This window comes from Balaenoptera acutorostrata, chromosome 9 (genome assembly GCF_949987535.1).
Source record: "Balaenoptera acutorostrata chromosome 9, mBalAcu1.1, whole genome shotgun sequence".
Taxonomy (NCBI): domain Eukaryota; kingdom Metazoa; phylum Chordata; class Mammalia; order Artiodactyla; family Balaenopteridae; genus Balaenoptera; species Balaenoptera acutorostrata.
In genome coordinates, this window is record NC_080072.1 from 6595663 (window position 1) to 6610886 (window position 15224).

The window sequence follows — 15224 nt, forward strand, 5'->3', positions numbered from 1 at the left end:
AGGACACTGAAAGGAACAGCTCGGCGCCTGTCCCAGCCCAGGGCTCCCTCACCTCGGCACTGCTGACACTCGGGGCTGGATCACTCCCTGTCGGGGGCCTGTCCTGTGCCCTGCAGGATGGTAAGCACGTCCCTGGGCTCCACCCATGAGATGCCGGTACCACCCCCGTCCCCAGCTGTGACAGCCAAACTTGTCTCCAGACCAGACACTGCCAGATGTCCCCTGGGGGCAAAATCGCCTCCGGATGGGAACCGTTGTCTAGATGAGTCCTCTGTGTATGTGTGTGTGTGTGTGTGTGTGTGTGTGTGCGCGTGCACGTGTGCACGCACACGCGCAGGACAGGAAGGCCAGGAGAATGGGTGGGTGGGGAACGGAGAACAGGGGAGTTGTACTCACGCCAATGAAGGGGATAAACTTCTGATACGAGTCTTCATCAGGGCTGTTGGGAGAGACAGGAAAGCTTTACAGTTGGGGGGTGAGACTTCGTGGAGAGATGGGGACACAAGCTTTCCATGTTTTACTGTGGCTTTAAGGGAGTCCAGACACTACATAACATCTTCCCATGGCGCCTCAGGATGGCGCGAGGAGCCACCAAATGGAGGCAAAAGCTCCGATTCTGCACACGCTACCCCTGCCCCCGTGTCTGTACCGAGGGGCGCCCACATGGGTGGGGAGCCCAGGCAAGGAAGGGGACGCCTGGGGGGAGGCAGTAAAAAACACTCTCATATCCTCTTGAGTTCTTACCAAGGGAAATGGGGTGGGGCGAAGGAAAGTATGGAAAAGCAAAGGAGACCTAAGATTTATCTAGCCCACCCAACGTGTTTTTAAGAAACCCCTCGGTCAACTTACAACTTGTGCCTGCAGGTCAGCATGGCTTCCGCCACGGGCAGCTGGTGCGTCACGCCCGCGCCGCTGATGTACTGCATCACCCGCCCGACCACGTCCAGGTGCTCTGCAGAGAAGCCAAGAGACAAACGCCGACATTTCAGCAGGCGAGCCCGAAAACCCTCTCCGAGAGCCCCCTTCCTGAGTCCCGCCAGACGACCCCAGGAGTTGAGGCAGAGAAAGGGCTCTAAAGACCCGCTGGCTTGAACCTAAGGAATCATGGAGCAAAGAGCCGTCCTCCCATCCGATCTTCGTGCCGTCCTCCCCAGCCTGCCCCTTCCCAGGCTCGGCTTGCCCCCGCCTCCGTTTCTGCTTGCAGCGACCTTGGAACCACTGCAGCAGCCTGCCCTCCCCGTCCAACGTCTGCCTGGCACTCCCTGCAAGGCCCGTGGGAGCACTGACCACCTCCCGGCCCCGCAGAGCCCAAGCTTGCGCCCATCCCTGCCACCTCTCCTCTGTCTTTCAGGAAAAGACATGGTTGGTGGAGCGTTATTCATATTCCCTGCCACCCTCACAGCCCCCCTCATTTCCAGCTGTGCAGAGCAAATGGCAGAGACTAAACACATCCAGAGTGGAAGGGCTGCGCTTAATAGGCCTCCTTTTTTTTTTTTTTTTTAATTTTTATTTATTTATTTATTTATTTATTTATTTATTTATTTTTGGCTGTGCTGGGTCTTTGGTTCGTGCGAGGGCTTTCTCCAGTTGCGGCAAGTGGGGGCCACTCTTCATCGCGGTGCGGGGACCGCTCTTCATCGCGGTGCGCGGGCCTTTCACTATCGCGGCCCCTCCCGTCGCGGGGCACAGGCTCCAGAAGCGCAGGCTCAGCAGCCGTGGCTCACGGGCCCAGCCGCTCCGCGGCATGTGGGATCCTCCCAGACCAGGGCTCGAACCCGTGTCTCCTGCATTAGCAGGCAGATTCTCAACCACTGCGCCACCAGGGAAGCCCAATAGGCCTCCTTTTAATAAGTACTGAAAAAAATGAACTCGCCACAGGGAGGAGAAGCACACCCCCCGACCCTGGCTCTCCGGAAATCAGGCCACATTCTGTCTCGGTCCCTTACGAGGGGCCGTTACCTGACACCGGGGGCTCTGAGCGGTTGAACAGATCTCTCCAGCCAGAATCAAGGAATGTACTGCTATACCTACTGTCGACGGAGCCCAAGTACTTGGCCACCGGGTGAGAACCTGGTAGGTGGAAACCAGACAAGGCGAGCTGGTGAGGGGGTGAATGATGGCCCAGCCTTCGGTCTCCCTGCCCGTCACTTCCTGGGACCCAGCGCCACCACCCCGCTTCAGGCGTGGGCCCTGCTGAGCCTTTACCGAGGGGAATGATGAGAAAGCGCATGTAGCCCAGCCAGTCGGAGGTCTTGCTGGCCAGCGACTTGACGAAGAAGCGGAGGATGGAACTCAGGTAGCTCTGGCTGCCCACCGCTGCCACCTTCACCGGCCTCGGCATGGAGGAGTTGCAGTTGCAGCTGGGAAGCAAGGGGAGAGGCACGGCCACGTCAGGCGGGCCTGCGTCCTGCTCAGAGGAAGGCCCCAAGCTCAGACTTCACTTGATCTCAACAGCCCACGGGAAAAAACAAACCAATAAACAAAATAATACAGAGAGAGGCAATAAACCACAGCGCTTTTGCAAAAAGAGAGAAACCCAGGATCAGAGAGGACAGGGAACTGTCTAGAAGGAAGGCAGAATTGGCTGAGGCTCACGGGGAGAAGACTCGGCAGTGCCCTGGGGTTGGCGGTGGGCATGAGCCCAGACACCCAGGAACGCCCGCAGCTCTTTCTCACGGCAGGTCCTGAGGAGGGAAGGCCCTGTTTCGGGGTAGTCGGAGGGACGGGAGTAAAAGGTCTTGTAAAACCCTAGGCTCTCTCTGCCCGGCCTTCTTCGTCATGGGCTTAAGAAGAGGACGAGGCAACTCAAGGTGTGGCAGGGGACCAGGCGGGCAGGAAGGTGACTTTTTCACCCCAACCCTCTGGGGCCAGCAGGGGCATCAGAGAACCACAGTCTGACGCTGCCCAACCAGGCACCAACTGCGAATTCTTGGTCTGATGAGGCCGGGAGGTCCTCTCACTGCTTAGAAATCAGGGTGGGAGGATGAGGTCAGAGGGAACCCCCCAAGGGGCAGGAGAAGAGCCGAGGCCTTACTAGCGCTGGATACGGGTGAGCAGGGCAGACAGCACGGCCTGGACCTCCACCGTGGAGCACGTGCACACGACGGGCTTCCGCTGGTCCTGGAGCAGCTCTGCCACGTACTGTGTGGGGTGGGGGAGGGAAAGGAGCAGGGACACAGGTGAGGCCACGCAGCAGGGGCACTGCCTCCCTGCAGGCCAAGAGGGCAGCGAGGCCCAGACGGAGCTGCAGGGCCCCATGCTCTGTCGTTCAGACCACAGCCGGGCAAAGGTCAGGCTTCTGGCAGCCAGTGAGGAGAAGGTGGGGCCGGACCCCGCGTAGATGGGCTCATGTGGAAGTGTGGGAAGACCTAGGGCACACTAGATTCTAACTCGGCCTCTGTCGCCCACACGCTAGGTGGCGCCGGGATCTAACCGGGTGGACGGCGGGGGCGAGAGGGACAGGGGCTGCTGTTGCTGTGCCCCTTCCGAGCGGCCTTCATGGAAACCAGGGCGCCTCTGGCGTCTCACAGCACTTGGTGCTCCCCGAGGCACCTCCCTTCCGTTATGCTGCCTGAGACTCAGGGCCAGGAAGGCAGGCATGACAGGTTATGCCGCTGTTTGTTTAAAGCTGAGGAAACCGAGGTACAGAAAATTGGTGATTTAAGCCCCACAGGTGGGAAGACGATGGCACTGGGACTAGAGTCCAGAACTGTGGGCTGAGTTCGGCGTAAGGAGGCCTGAGAAAGGGGGGTGATTTCCTATTTCCCCACACCTTGCCTTTCAGATCTGTCTCTCGCTCCCCAGAATCTCTCCTCCACAGCCCTGCGACCTTCAATGCTTTACCTGGCCCTGCCAATCAGTGGTGTTCACAAGGATGACGTTTTCTGGGAGGGCGGCATCCGACACCAGGATCTGATTCAGTTGGTCATATACCACCTTCCTTGGAATCTACAAGGACAAGAGCGTCTGCTGGGCAGTCCCCAGGGAGTTGAGGGTAGGGCTGCGTGGTCTAGCGGGCTGAGAATTCCTGGGAGAGGGGTATTCAGAGAACAGCGACCAGGGACTTCCGCAGGAGACCCGGTAGCCCACCGGCCAGAGCGTAAGGGGAAGGAGGGGGATCAAGAACGAGCAAAGCGAGGCCTCAGAACACAGGCTGGTGCGCCAGGAGCACAGCTGGCCGTCCTGCCAGAGCAGGAAGGGCCCCAAAGGGTCATGAAGCAGGGCAGCAGGAGAGGAGGAGGAAGACGACAGCAGGCGGGTGCTCACAGGATGGAAAACGAGGGCAACAACGGGGAGAGAACTAATGAGAGCAGCAAGGAGGCTGTGTGGGGAGCCCGTCACAGGGAACAAAGGTATTTCAGGAACAGTGATTAAGAAGAAGGACAATACCTCGCCCCAGGCACCGGGCTATTCTAGTCCCGGGTTCATTTTCAGCTATAAGAGCGTCAGCTCAGGAAGCCACATGGACACAAACTTCCCTTCCAATGATACGTATCAGGGAAACGAACAGGCCTGCCGTTGACCGCGGGAGAGCAGGAGGTCTGTCGGGGGAGAATCCTTCCCCCGGAGACCGACCTTCAGAGGGAACAGGACTCCCGAGGGCCAGTTCCTTCTGCGCCTGCTCCAGCCACTCTTAGGTCTTTCCATCAAAACATTTTAATACGGTTGACGTGCCAGCTTGAAACCACTGTAACTGGCCCACAGCAGCACTAAGGGTATCAGAGCCCAGAGCAGACGTCCCGTGAGAGCCGATGGCTGCTGTCCCTAGAACCACTGTCCCCGCACAGTCTCCACTAAGGTCTGACGGGGGCAGAACAAGCCAGAGTCTCCTGCCCCGTCCCCCGCTCCCCACCAATTCCTCAGCAGTAGCAAATAACAAGCATGCTAGACTTCCCCCTTTAGGTGTGTCTTCAAGACCTTATGCAGAGACGTTCAAAGTACTCCCCCCTCCTCTTCACCCAACCGCCCGAGGAGACAACGGAACAGAGACCAGGGTCCAGGGGCGCCCGACAGGCCGGGGTACCTGCGTGCTGTGGCCCAGGTCTGGGGACCGCTCGCTGTCGGAGCTGTTGGTTCTCTCGCTCAGGGGCTTGGAGAGCTGCCGCTCCTTCAGGGGAGTGCTCCTCTTCTGCCGGGGGGTGTGCACCCCGTCCACTTTGCTGCCACAGACGTGGAAGGAGGCGGTTAAACAGCCCCCTGACCCAGAGCCATGGCCTGCCCCCTCTTCCCGAGGCCCCTCCTGCCGGGCCTCCCTCATTCTACCCGACGCTTTAGGAGCTACTTCCAACCCTGAGTACCTGGGAGAGGCAGAGCCCTGGAGGTCCGTTTTACTGGACTTCATCGGAGTTTTGACTTTCTCTGGCACAACCAGACTTGCGCTCACGTCTCCAAACATGTCCTGGTCAGTGATTTCCTGCCACGGAGGAAAGGAAGCAGTGAGGGTTACTTCCCCTTGGTGACCACGGGAGCCTCATGGTTCCTGCCGGGGCCCATGACCATCACGAGAAAGTCAGTCCCGCGCTCTCTTTTCTGGGAAGCACGGGGTTCTACAACTCCTACCTCACCCGACGAGGACGCCGTGACTGTTTAATTTAGCTAAGTGCACCCGCTGTGCCGGGCACCATCTCCTGCTATTCAATCTGTACCCTACATTTATGAACTGACAGCCCACAAACCTGGGCTGATGATCTAGCTTCTCTAGGTGGGAAGGAGAGTGTTTCACTCAGGAAGTGACATGACTGGAACTTCATTTAAAAAAAAAAAATTAATTAATTTTTGGCTGCATTGGATTTTCGTTGCTGTGCGCGGGATTTCTCTAGTTGCAGCGAGCAGGGGCTATTCTTCGTTGCGGTGCACGGGCTTCTCACTGCAGTGGCTTCTCTTGTTGCGGAGCACGGGCTCTAGGCTCACGGGCTTCAGTAGTTGTGGCTCGTGGGTTCAGTAGTTGTGGCTCGTGGGCTCAGTAGTTGTGGCACACGGGCTCAGCAGTTGTGGCTCACGGGCTTTGGAGCGCAGGCTCAGTAGTTGTGGCACACGGGCTTAGTTGCTCCGCGGCGTGTGGGATCTTCCTGGACCAGGGCTTGAACCCGTGTCCCTTGCACTGGCAGGCAGATTCCCAACCACTGAGCCACCAGGGAAGCCCCTGGAACTTCATTTTGAAACGACCGCTGTGCAGTATGGGCCAAAGTGGACCAAGAGTGGAAGATGGGCTACTAGGATTACGGGTGAACTACAGTAATGTCGAATCCAACCTAAGGCTTTGTCAGACACCAGATCCTTAATGCAGCATTACTTACTATAGGAAACATAAGCCTGAAACAATTCCTCCTCGATTCCATTCAGCTAGCAGCTCCCACTGTGAGGCGGATGCACAGCCCACCCCCAGATGGTATTCGGTCAAGTTCTCTCCTCCCTCCCATCTGCTGGGTCCGGCCTCCAGTCCCACCGGCTGAACTGTGGCAGAACCTGCGGGCCCAGCTCAGACGCCCTCCCTGCAGGTGAATGGCTCTGTCCTTCCCGGGCCCCACAGAGCCTCTGCGCCGGGTGTGCCGCGACTGGCTTTCCTCCCGCAGGTGGATCCACGGTGTTCTCGTTTTTGCACCTTCAGTGCTCAACACGTGTATGTGTGTGGAATTTCAACCTGTGCGTAATTAAATTGGGCACCCCAGCCGATCCACCCCATGCGCCCCTGAGCAGCTCCAACAACTCTTAGTGGAAGGAGCTGACTCGTAATCACTTGGAGACTTAATGCTGCGGGCTATCTGGCCACTGTAAAAGCAACCTGGAGGAAGGGATGGTTTTTCAGGGGAAGATACTGGTCATCGTCTCTGAGAAGTAAACGAGGGTGACAGATAGTGAGAAATTATCTAAATTAGCACTTGATCAGATCTAACTAAAGGGCAGAATGGGGACATTTCTAGTTTGCTAGTTTGGGGAAGAGCGTTATATTCCACGGGTAAGGATTCTGGGAGGAAGAGCAGGCAGGACATTCACAAGTCCACAGAGTTAGGCCAAAGTTTCAGGGTGGTCATCAGGGTCTTTTTGCCTGTATTTCTAAAGGTACCAAAGACTATTTTAAACAGGAGCCCGAACCATACATACCAGAGTGTCTGTTTCAGTCAAGCTGTCATCTTGATTTTTAATCCAAGCAGATTTGACTTTTTCTAAAGCAGCCAATTCCATCTGTAAAAATTATAATAATTAGTCATCATCAATCCAAATATCCACCACTCTAACTTGTTTTCTAGGTCCCTTGGAAGCTTAAAATACTTTCACTTAATCTGGAGACCTCATAAAATCTTTGGGACTTTCATCTTACAAGGAGCATATTTTTGTGAAAACTGAGCTTCAGAAAGGTCAGTTATTTTGTGATCATTAAATTCATAACACAGTGAGATGTGGAACCCAGAAATTCTGACTCTCACAAGACGTCACCAGGAAAGATAAGCTCAACGTTCAGATGGCATGGCTGTGGGATCCGTCAGTCTTAACCCCGGATTCGGTAAACACCCTTGCCCAGGAGGGGCACACAGGGCCTCTTCTGCTGTCAGAGTTGCTAAGAAGAAAGGGGAATCTCAGAGTCCACGTCTTTGATTTCGAGACTAAAAACATCCATGGTAGCCAAATGCTTTTTGCTTGGTAGAAACGTCTGGAAAACCCTCAAACAGAATATACTAAGCCATTTAGGTGTGAAATAATTCTCCCTTTGTCCCCAACTTTTATTAGCATTTCTCATAATAAAAATGTACTTTGCAAATACAGATACATAACCAGATTTTTCACACTTGCTAATGCTGCTTCTGGCTGTGCAGACACCAGTGTCAAAATCATAAGCAGTTGCGGGTTGTGGGTCTTAGCTATGGGGAAGGTCCTGGCCTCAGTGGGTCTCTGGTTCTTGTGGGGAACCAGGGAATCAGAAAGGGTCAAGGATATCCCACCTCCTCCCAATGACCCAAAGCCTTTTCTCTGAGTAAATAACAGAGTACAGAGAAATGGCCCTAATAAGCTCAAGGGGCCACTCAGCAAACTAATGAACAAGGACCACAAAAGTAGGCCCATGTCATACGCTAAACCAGGGTTTCTCCACGTGGGCACCGCTGACATCTGGGGCGGGTCTTTCTTTGCTCAGGGGCATCTTGTGCAGGATTTGAGCTGCATCCCTGCCTCCACCCACTAGATGCCAGGAGCAGCCCCTTATCCCCTATCACCCCTGCTGTGAGAACCAAAAATGTCTCCAGTCCTCGTCAAATGTCCCTTGGGAGGCAAAATCACCCTTGGTTGAGGACCACTGCTCTGAGCCATCTGCAAAACGAACCTAACACACTTTATCCAGACCCTGTGACCCCTGAGGGTGAGACGGTTTGGCTCAGAGCCACGCGCAGCAGGTTGCCTCCAGATTGCACCGCTAGCTCATTTACACATTGTCTGTATGAATAACTGATGTTAACAGAGTCCACAATCCCAGAGAACTCTTCATCAGACTTATGACTGAAGATGGTTTCACTCAATTTGGGATCTCAGCATGACAAATGAATTAAACACGTTTTAAAGAGGAGGAATCGGGGCGATAACACCATCCTACTGGAAGGCTCTCAGGCAGCAGCCCTGTGGTCCAGCCCTCGGACAGGAGAGCAGTGTTTCACGGCACAGCGCTGTGCTGAGATGTGCTGAGCGCTCTAAGGTGGACTCGGGGTGGGGCACCTGTGGGCTGTGCACTGACTCTTCTGGATGTTTCAGTCAGTCCCACCGGGATCAAACTCCCGATTCTCCCAGTTCTTCTTCCTGCTTCTATAAATACTTCAGGCTTTTCTCACCCCAGCAGCGCAGTAGCTGTGTTGCCTAACTGTGTGGCTCCGAGGCAGATGCGGCAGTGCAAGGCGCTGTGCCTGGGGGCGACGCTGGCTGCTGCAGGGGGTGCACGTGCTCGTGTGTGTGTGTGTGTGTGTGTGCGCGCGTGCGCGCACGTGGAGGGGGCAGAGTGTGGTGGTACTTTAGACTCTCAATTTTATGAAGTACTGGTCTCTTGCACCATGAGTTACAGTGCTGTGGAATTAGCAACTTTTAGCAGCAGGCAGTCCTGGCAGAAAGTCTCCATCTCTTGGCTGCCCCAACTGAAGCGCTGTCGGGGCCTACAGTTATCAGCTCCAAGAACCAAATTATGTTGCTACTGTGTGCTCAAGTCTTGGGAAAACTCAACAACTGTAATAATTTGTATCAGCAGAAATTCCTTCTGGTTCTAGTGATAAAACTGAATCCTCTGAAATTTGGGCGACAAAAAGGAAGGTTAAGAAAAATAAATGAATAACAATGCTAGGAAATCAGGGAAGAGAGGACAAAAGCTGGGCAGCACGTGCATGCCTGCCTATGGATGCACCATCCCCGTATGTTTTCCCTAATACGTTTAGAAGTTCTCTGTGTAAGAGCACAGCCTTGCTCTGTAGTTCCCAAAGTGTCTTTCATACTAAAGGATTCCAAAGTTCCACACCCACATCAAGACATATGGGGCTCTTCAAAATAGAAATATCACAGAGAACCAGCAAAGTCTGAAATCTGGCCAAGGGAACCAGAATTTGAAGAACTCACTAAAAAGACATCTAGATTCTATCAATTTCAGGAGTCCAGAACTGGAATGGCTCTCAGGGTCTATAATAATAATGGCGAAGCAGCTTACATTTACTGATGCTCCCCATGCCGTAAATCAATCCAACCATCTATCAAGCGCCATGCTGGAGGCTTTAGCTGCATTCTCCCACTGGATATTCACACTGCCTTGTAAGGCATGTCCTTTGTACACGCAATTTGTAGATGAGGACACGAAGTCTGGGTAACTGCCCAGATCACACAGTCAGTGGAGTGATGGCGTCAAGATTCAAACCCAGAAGTCTGACTCCAGAGCATGTGCTCTCAAACCAGCCCTACCCAGCCCCAAAGAAATGTTTGGCCTGAACAGGGATCCTTAGGCCATCACACTGTAAACACTGATACTCCATTGACTTTTGAGCTAACTGGGCTCCTGGGCCAATACCTTCACCTCACAAATAAGGCACCTGAGGCCCAGAGCATCAAGGTGATTTTTCTCTTTAAATTTTGTAAGCCATGCAGCTGAGACTAAATGTAGAACCTACAAATTCTATCAACCCAGAAACAGCTTCATTAGTATAGAGTAGTTTCTCTTACTGATTTAGTAACGACGATCCCTAAAATTTATTGAGCGGTCACCATATGTTAGGTGTCACACTTAGCATTTCTGGGGCATTAATCTCATTTAAAATTTGATTGCGTTGTGTTACAGTAGGGCCCTTGTTCTGCATTCCTAGGACACTGTAAGACAGTCCTCCCCTGGCCAGGTCCCAGGTTTCTCTCTAGAAGAGTCATCCCTTATATTTATACTTGCTATGGAATCTGGCTCCAGTGGCCAATGATCTGTCCACGTGGATAGTGATGATTCAGCAGGGCCACCCAGCAGCCCCCTGTGAGAAAGGGCAGCCCCAAGCCGCATCCTGAGCAGAACTAGTCAGGTAAGGCCTCCTCAGCCCCAGATCATATGAACCTGGATTGGAAAGGCTGAGAGTGCCCGGTCTGCAAGTGCCGGGCCTGAGGTTTCTCTGTGGAGGGATTCTCGGTGGGGGCTGCCATTTCCCATCCCACATTTACTCGCTAAGGCCACGTGGTGCCGCTGTTCTAGGGCCGGATCACCCTGCTGCGCCTTTAGCAGGGAGAGGGATTAGGTGGACGACAGCGCCACCTGGTGGCAGCAGGCAGTCCATGAGCTGACGGTCCGCAGACACCTGGGACAGGCGGCAGGCAGACCTTCCATAGACAGCGCTTTTCAGGGGATGCAGAGCCTCACAGGCCTCAGGTCGTTTCCTCACAATTAATACCTACGTGCAGGGTGAGTTTTGTTTTCCCTCTGTTAAAGCGGCAAGAGCAGGAGGACTTAAAGGATTCAGTTTTTTTGATCTACAGAGAACACACTGGGCTTTCAAAGCAAACCGAAAACTGCACTAAAATCAGGCACGTCATCCTGCCTTTGGTCATACACAAGGGGGAGGGCAGCTTCCTAGGGCCCGAGGTGGGTACAGCACCAACCCGGGCTTCTGCCCCTGCTCCACTGCTGGGGAGAGCCTTCCCAAACAGGGACAGAGCATGGTCCCGGGGTGAGGCGGGGCTCTGGGGTGCTGCAGTAGACAGCTCCTTTTCCCTCTGGCTCGCCAGGCAAAATGGAAACCAGCCCACCGAGTTCTAAACTCTTCGAGGGCACTGCCCACTTTCTGAATAAAGCCCATATAATTTCTCCTGAACAGACCTTGGGGGCATCCTGCCCCTTTGCATCCACCCTCTCCCCAGCCTGGATGCAGAATCGCCACCACTGGCCGGGTGCCACACTCCCAGCTACCGCATGACGGGCGTTGAGGGAGAGGTCTTGAGGCACTGCGTGTTCCTGCGTTGAGGGAAGGCGCCAGGTCATGGCGGGAACAGACCATAGAGAACACCCGCCTGGCCACAGCAATATCCTCAGCGCACTAAGAGCCCAGCAGGACTGAGATGACAACCGAGGTGGAAACGAGATGAGATGGCCCGTAGGTCCCAAATGAGCCAGGAGCAGAGGGCCCAGTGTTAAGCCCTGACTCTCCCCTGGTCCCGCTCCCGCACCCCACAGCCATTGGTCTTGCTCACAGGGCTGGTGGTGTCTTTGCCGAGGCTGCCCTTGCTGTTGAGGCTGCCGATCTCCGTCTGTGAGCTGGACTGCGACATCCCCTCAAAGAAGGGCCTGTGGCAAAGAAGCACAGCCAGGGTCAGTGGCCGCCAGGGCCCAGAACAGCAGCTCACGGACAGCCGGGCAGAGCTGGTGTTCAAGAAAGATCGACAACCCGGGCTTCGAGGATGCCGGCGAGGAAGGACACAGCAGAGGCTGGACCAGCAGGGACCTGGACCGAAGGACTTCAGGAGAGTCCCATCGGGGCTTTTGTCGGTTAGAGGCTAAAGCAGCGAGCTTTATCCAGACGGCAGGAGGTTCAGCAGGGGTGAGGAACCAAGACTCCCGGGTAATGGGGGTGGGGGTGAGAGAGGGGGTACTAGGAGATTGCCATGGCCTAGAGAGACAATGTGACACGGGGGGTGCGGGCCTCACTTGAGCTTGGGCTTTGGCGTGCTAAGGATGCTCTCTGTCTCCTCCATCTCGGGACCACTGTCGCTGGGATTGTACATCTCCAGACTGTCATACAGCTCGTCCAAGTCTTCTTCCACTTCTCGTATCTGTTCCCGGGATACGTGTTCCAGCCCAAAGCCCACCTGTGGGAGAAAACAAAACCTTGGAGTCTGGGGCTACCCCTATTAACGACATGGCAGACGGGAAACTCCTTCCTCCTGGGCAGGCCCCACTGGCTTCCCTACCCAGTCCCCTTAAGGGACATGCCATAGTTTCACGCTCATCAGAGTGGTCTGGGTGTCCTTTCTGTGATTTGATCCTGAGAGCAGGGACGTGGTGAGGCCGCCGTCCCCTCTCAGAGCCTCCCTAGTGCTCCCCACTAGTACCCTGCGTCGGGAAGAAGAGCGGGGCTGAGACGGTACTTCTCCGGAGGAACAGGCGCAGGGAAACCCAGATGCCTGGGGCCCTGGCGGGCTCACGCTGGCCTCCTCTAGAGCCCGCAGGGGACAAATCTCCATCCCTGCCTCAGTCCACTGAGAAGAGAGCCCATGAAAACTGGCTCCAGGCCTGCCGGAGCCCCGGGAAGGCACTGCTTCTCTTAGCGGCCAGTTCCTGACGCCATGGAGGAGGCTCCCACCTCACAGGCTGCTATTCGCGATGCTCCCCTCGGGGCAGGAGGGAAAACTGAACAGTGGCAACTGGATCTGTGCTGGACACCCCACACCCGAAAGCTGGGCAGAAGCATGTGCCCCTGCTCCGAATACCACGGAACCTTGGGTGCTACATGTAAATCTTTCCTTCTCTTTTCAAGTAGCGGAAAGCCCTCCTTTAGCTACCCCCTCACTTGGGGTTCCTGGAATCTTGACTCCAGATTGTGCCCCAGGAACGAGGGTGAAACTCCGGGAATTCTACTCACCATCCAGCTCGGGAGTAAGGGGTCGTACCTCATCTGAAACTTTAAACCGCTTCAGGAGGGCCACAAACTTCTGTTTGATGTTAGGTTGCTGTGGGGACAAAGCCACAGTGGTCCTCAGCCAGTGGCCCCCTGTGGACGGCGATCACTTCCGGCAGAGTCATCGAGGACCCACTTTGGTAAAGAACCAGGGCCACACCTCCACCCCAGTAACTCCCCATGGTCACCTGCCGCTCATCCCTTTCTCCAGAACTTCAGAACCACAGTGCTGACCGGTGAGCGCCACCTGTATACACACAGGCTCCTCAAACTCGACGTTTCCAAAACGGAGCTCACCCTCTGCTCTGTGCCTTCCCCCTCCTGGTCGCCCAGGCACCGAGGAGTCACCGAATCTGAACCCGGAGCCTCCCCCGACCCCCGGCCCAGGGGTGCTGGCTCCTACCCTCTTGTCCACCCGAAACCCCACCGCTTCCGTCTGGCCTCCTTCCTCGGCCCTGTCTGCGGCCACCCACCGACCACCCTCAACGGGCTCCTCCCTCCCACTCCCAGTCTCATGTCCTCCAGAGTCCGCTGCGACTGTTCCACACGCAGATCTCACCTCGTCACTCCCCAGATGCAAGGCCTTCACCGGCCCCAGAGCCTCAAGAACTTCGGTGTCACCCTGTGTCTGCTGAGCGCTGGCTCTGCCTGACCCTGGCCTCACCCACCACCCAACCCCTCACACCCCACTTAGGTGGGAACTAACTGCTCACGTACGACGTGGCACCCCTCTGGGCCATTTACATGGTAACTTCTGCCTTGACTAAACATCGTCCCCAGATCCGCTTGGCGAAGTTCTATTTACTCTTAGAAAACCCATCTCCCGGCATCTTGCCCGTGAAGCTGTCCTGCTCAGAGCCGGTCACTTTCCCCTTAGGGCCATCGCTGACCCTGACGCAGAGCTCGTCTGGCGCCCGCCCTGCGGGGTTACGGTCACTTGTGTAGATGTGTCTGTGTCACTGGACACGGTGAGCTCCCTGACGGCATGGACCGGGCCTTCCTTATCTCTATGTGTCCGACCCCAGGCACGGCGACTAGCTTGTGGCCCTCAGCACCTCCTGACTGGATGACAGACTCACCGCCTGGGGATGGGGGAGACTAACTTGTGGGTGAGACTGAGCTGGGCCTTCAAGAAAGGGCGGGGCTCCCCAAGGTGGAAGGACGCCCACAGCAGAGGACGAACGGGAGCCACAGCGACCGAGACGCAGAAGGCGGTTCAGAGAACGCCGAGTCAGTTAACACGTCTAGAACAAAGCGCTCTTGGTAGGGAGAGAAGGATCCGTGTGCACGGGAGACAGGAGCGAAAGGACAATTACTCTGGCAATCTGATTGGAAAGTGCCTGCAGTTAACACAAAAAATAAAAACACCTTTCGGGGAGTGGGTGTCAAAGGAGCACCGAGCTCTGGTCGTCTAACCTGTGAAGCTACGGAGGCGAGCACAGGAAGAGGCGACTTATAGAGCTCCAGGGGGCACCTTTGGCAAGAAAACGGGGCCTCTTGTGGTTACAGCACAGGAAGAAGAAAAACCTAGCAGGAGGCGCCACAACGGAGAGCGACCTCCAGCCTCTCCCGTCCTCAGAGCACAGGGTGGGGCTGGAGGCCAGGATGGGCCTTACGGGGCCTAGGAGCGCCAATCGAGGATTAGAGGCCTGAGGACGATGACACAGTTCAAACGCGCTCTAGTCGTCGTCCAGTGGGGGAATCAAGGCCTCAGCCTTGGGGATTTATTATACACTGAAGCCCAGGGATACCCAAGGGTGCCTGGAGGGAGGACAGCGTGTTTCACGGTGGACCAGGCTCAGATACGACACGTTCGGAAGGTCTGGCCTCCACTTATTTCACTCCTGAAGGTGACGGGAATCTCTGCTCTTGGGGTCCCTGGGCTGCTCTGCGCTAGAGAGAATCAGGCTGCCTCTGGGGACAAATGAAACTGTGAACTTCTCTTCCAAAAAGCTCCTGGCACTTTTGACTCCCCCACACTCTGGCACGGGAACCCCAGAAAAGGTCAGAGTTAACCTAGAAATTCAGGTATTAAGCATCTCAGTCCAGGACTCTAATTTCACCAGAAGTAGTGACTCCTGAGGAGATCGCATGCAGGAGACACAATCCAAAGGCCTCTGGTCT

General features: G+C 55.4%; 1 protein-coding gene across 2 annotated transcripts in view; it reads right to left on the reverse strand.

The window, feature by feature from the left end:
• The window catches only part of PACS1 (phosphofurin acidic cluster sorting protein 1), a 158209-nt gene that overhangs the window by 7569 nt on the left and 135416 nt on the right, over nucleotides 1-15224 (reverse strand). For both annotated transcript variants that reach the window (XM_057552954.1, XM_007170983.2), the window contains exons 8-19: nucleotides 13093-13152; nucleotides 12131-12291; nucleotides 11677-11770; nucleotides 7102-7182; nucleotides 5298-5413; nucleotides 5024-5159; nucleotides 3844-3948; nucleotides 3035-3141; nucleotides 2206-2360; nucleotides 1960-2070; nucleotides 850-952; nucleotides 397-439 (exon numbers count right to left, since the gene is read on the reverse strand). In XM_057552954.1, coding sequence (XP_057408937.1) covers nucleotides 397-439; nucleotides 850-952; nucleotides 1960-2070; nucleotides 2206-2360; nucleotides 3035-3141; nucleotides 3844-3948; nucleotides 5024-5159; nucleotides 5298-5413; nucleotides 7102-7182; nucleotides 11677-11770; nucleotides 12131-12291; nucleotides 13093-13152 — 1272 coding nt within the window. The remainder of the gene's footprint in view (nucleotides 1-396; nucleotides 440-849; nucleotides 953-1959; nucleotides 2071-2205; nucleotides 2361-3034; nucleotides 3142-3843; nucleotides 3949-5023; nucleotides 5160-5297; nucleotides 5414-7101; nucleotides 7183-11676; nucleotides 11771-12130; nucleotides 12292-13092; nucleotides 13153-15224) is intronic.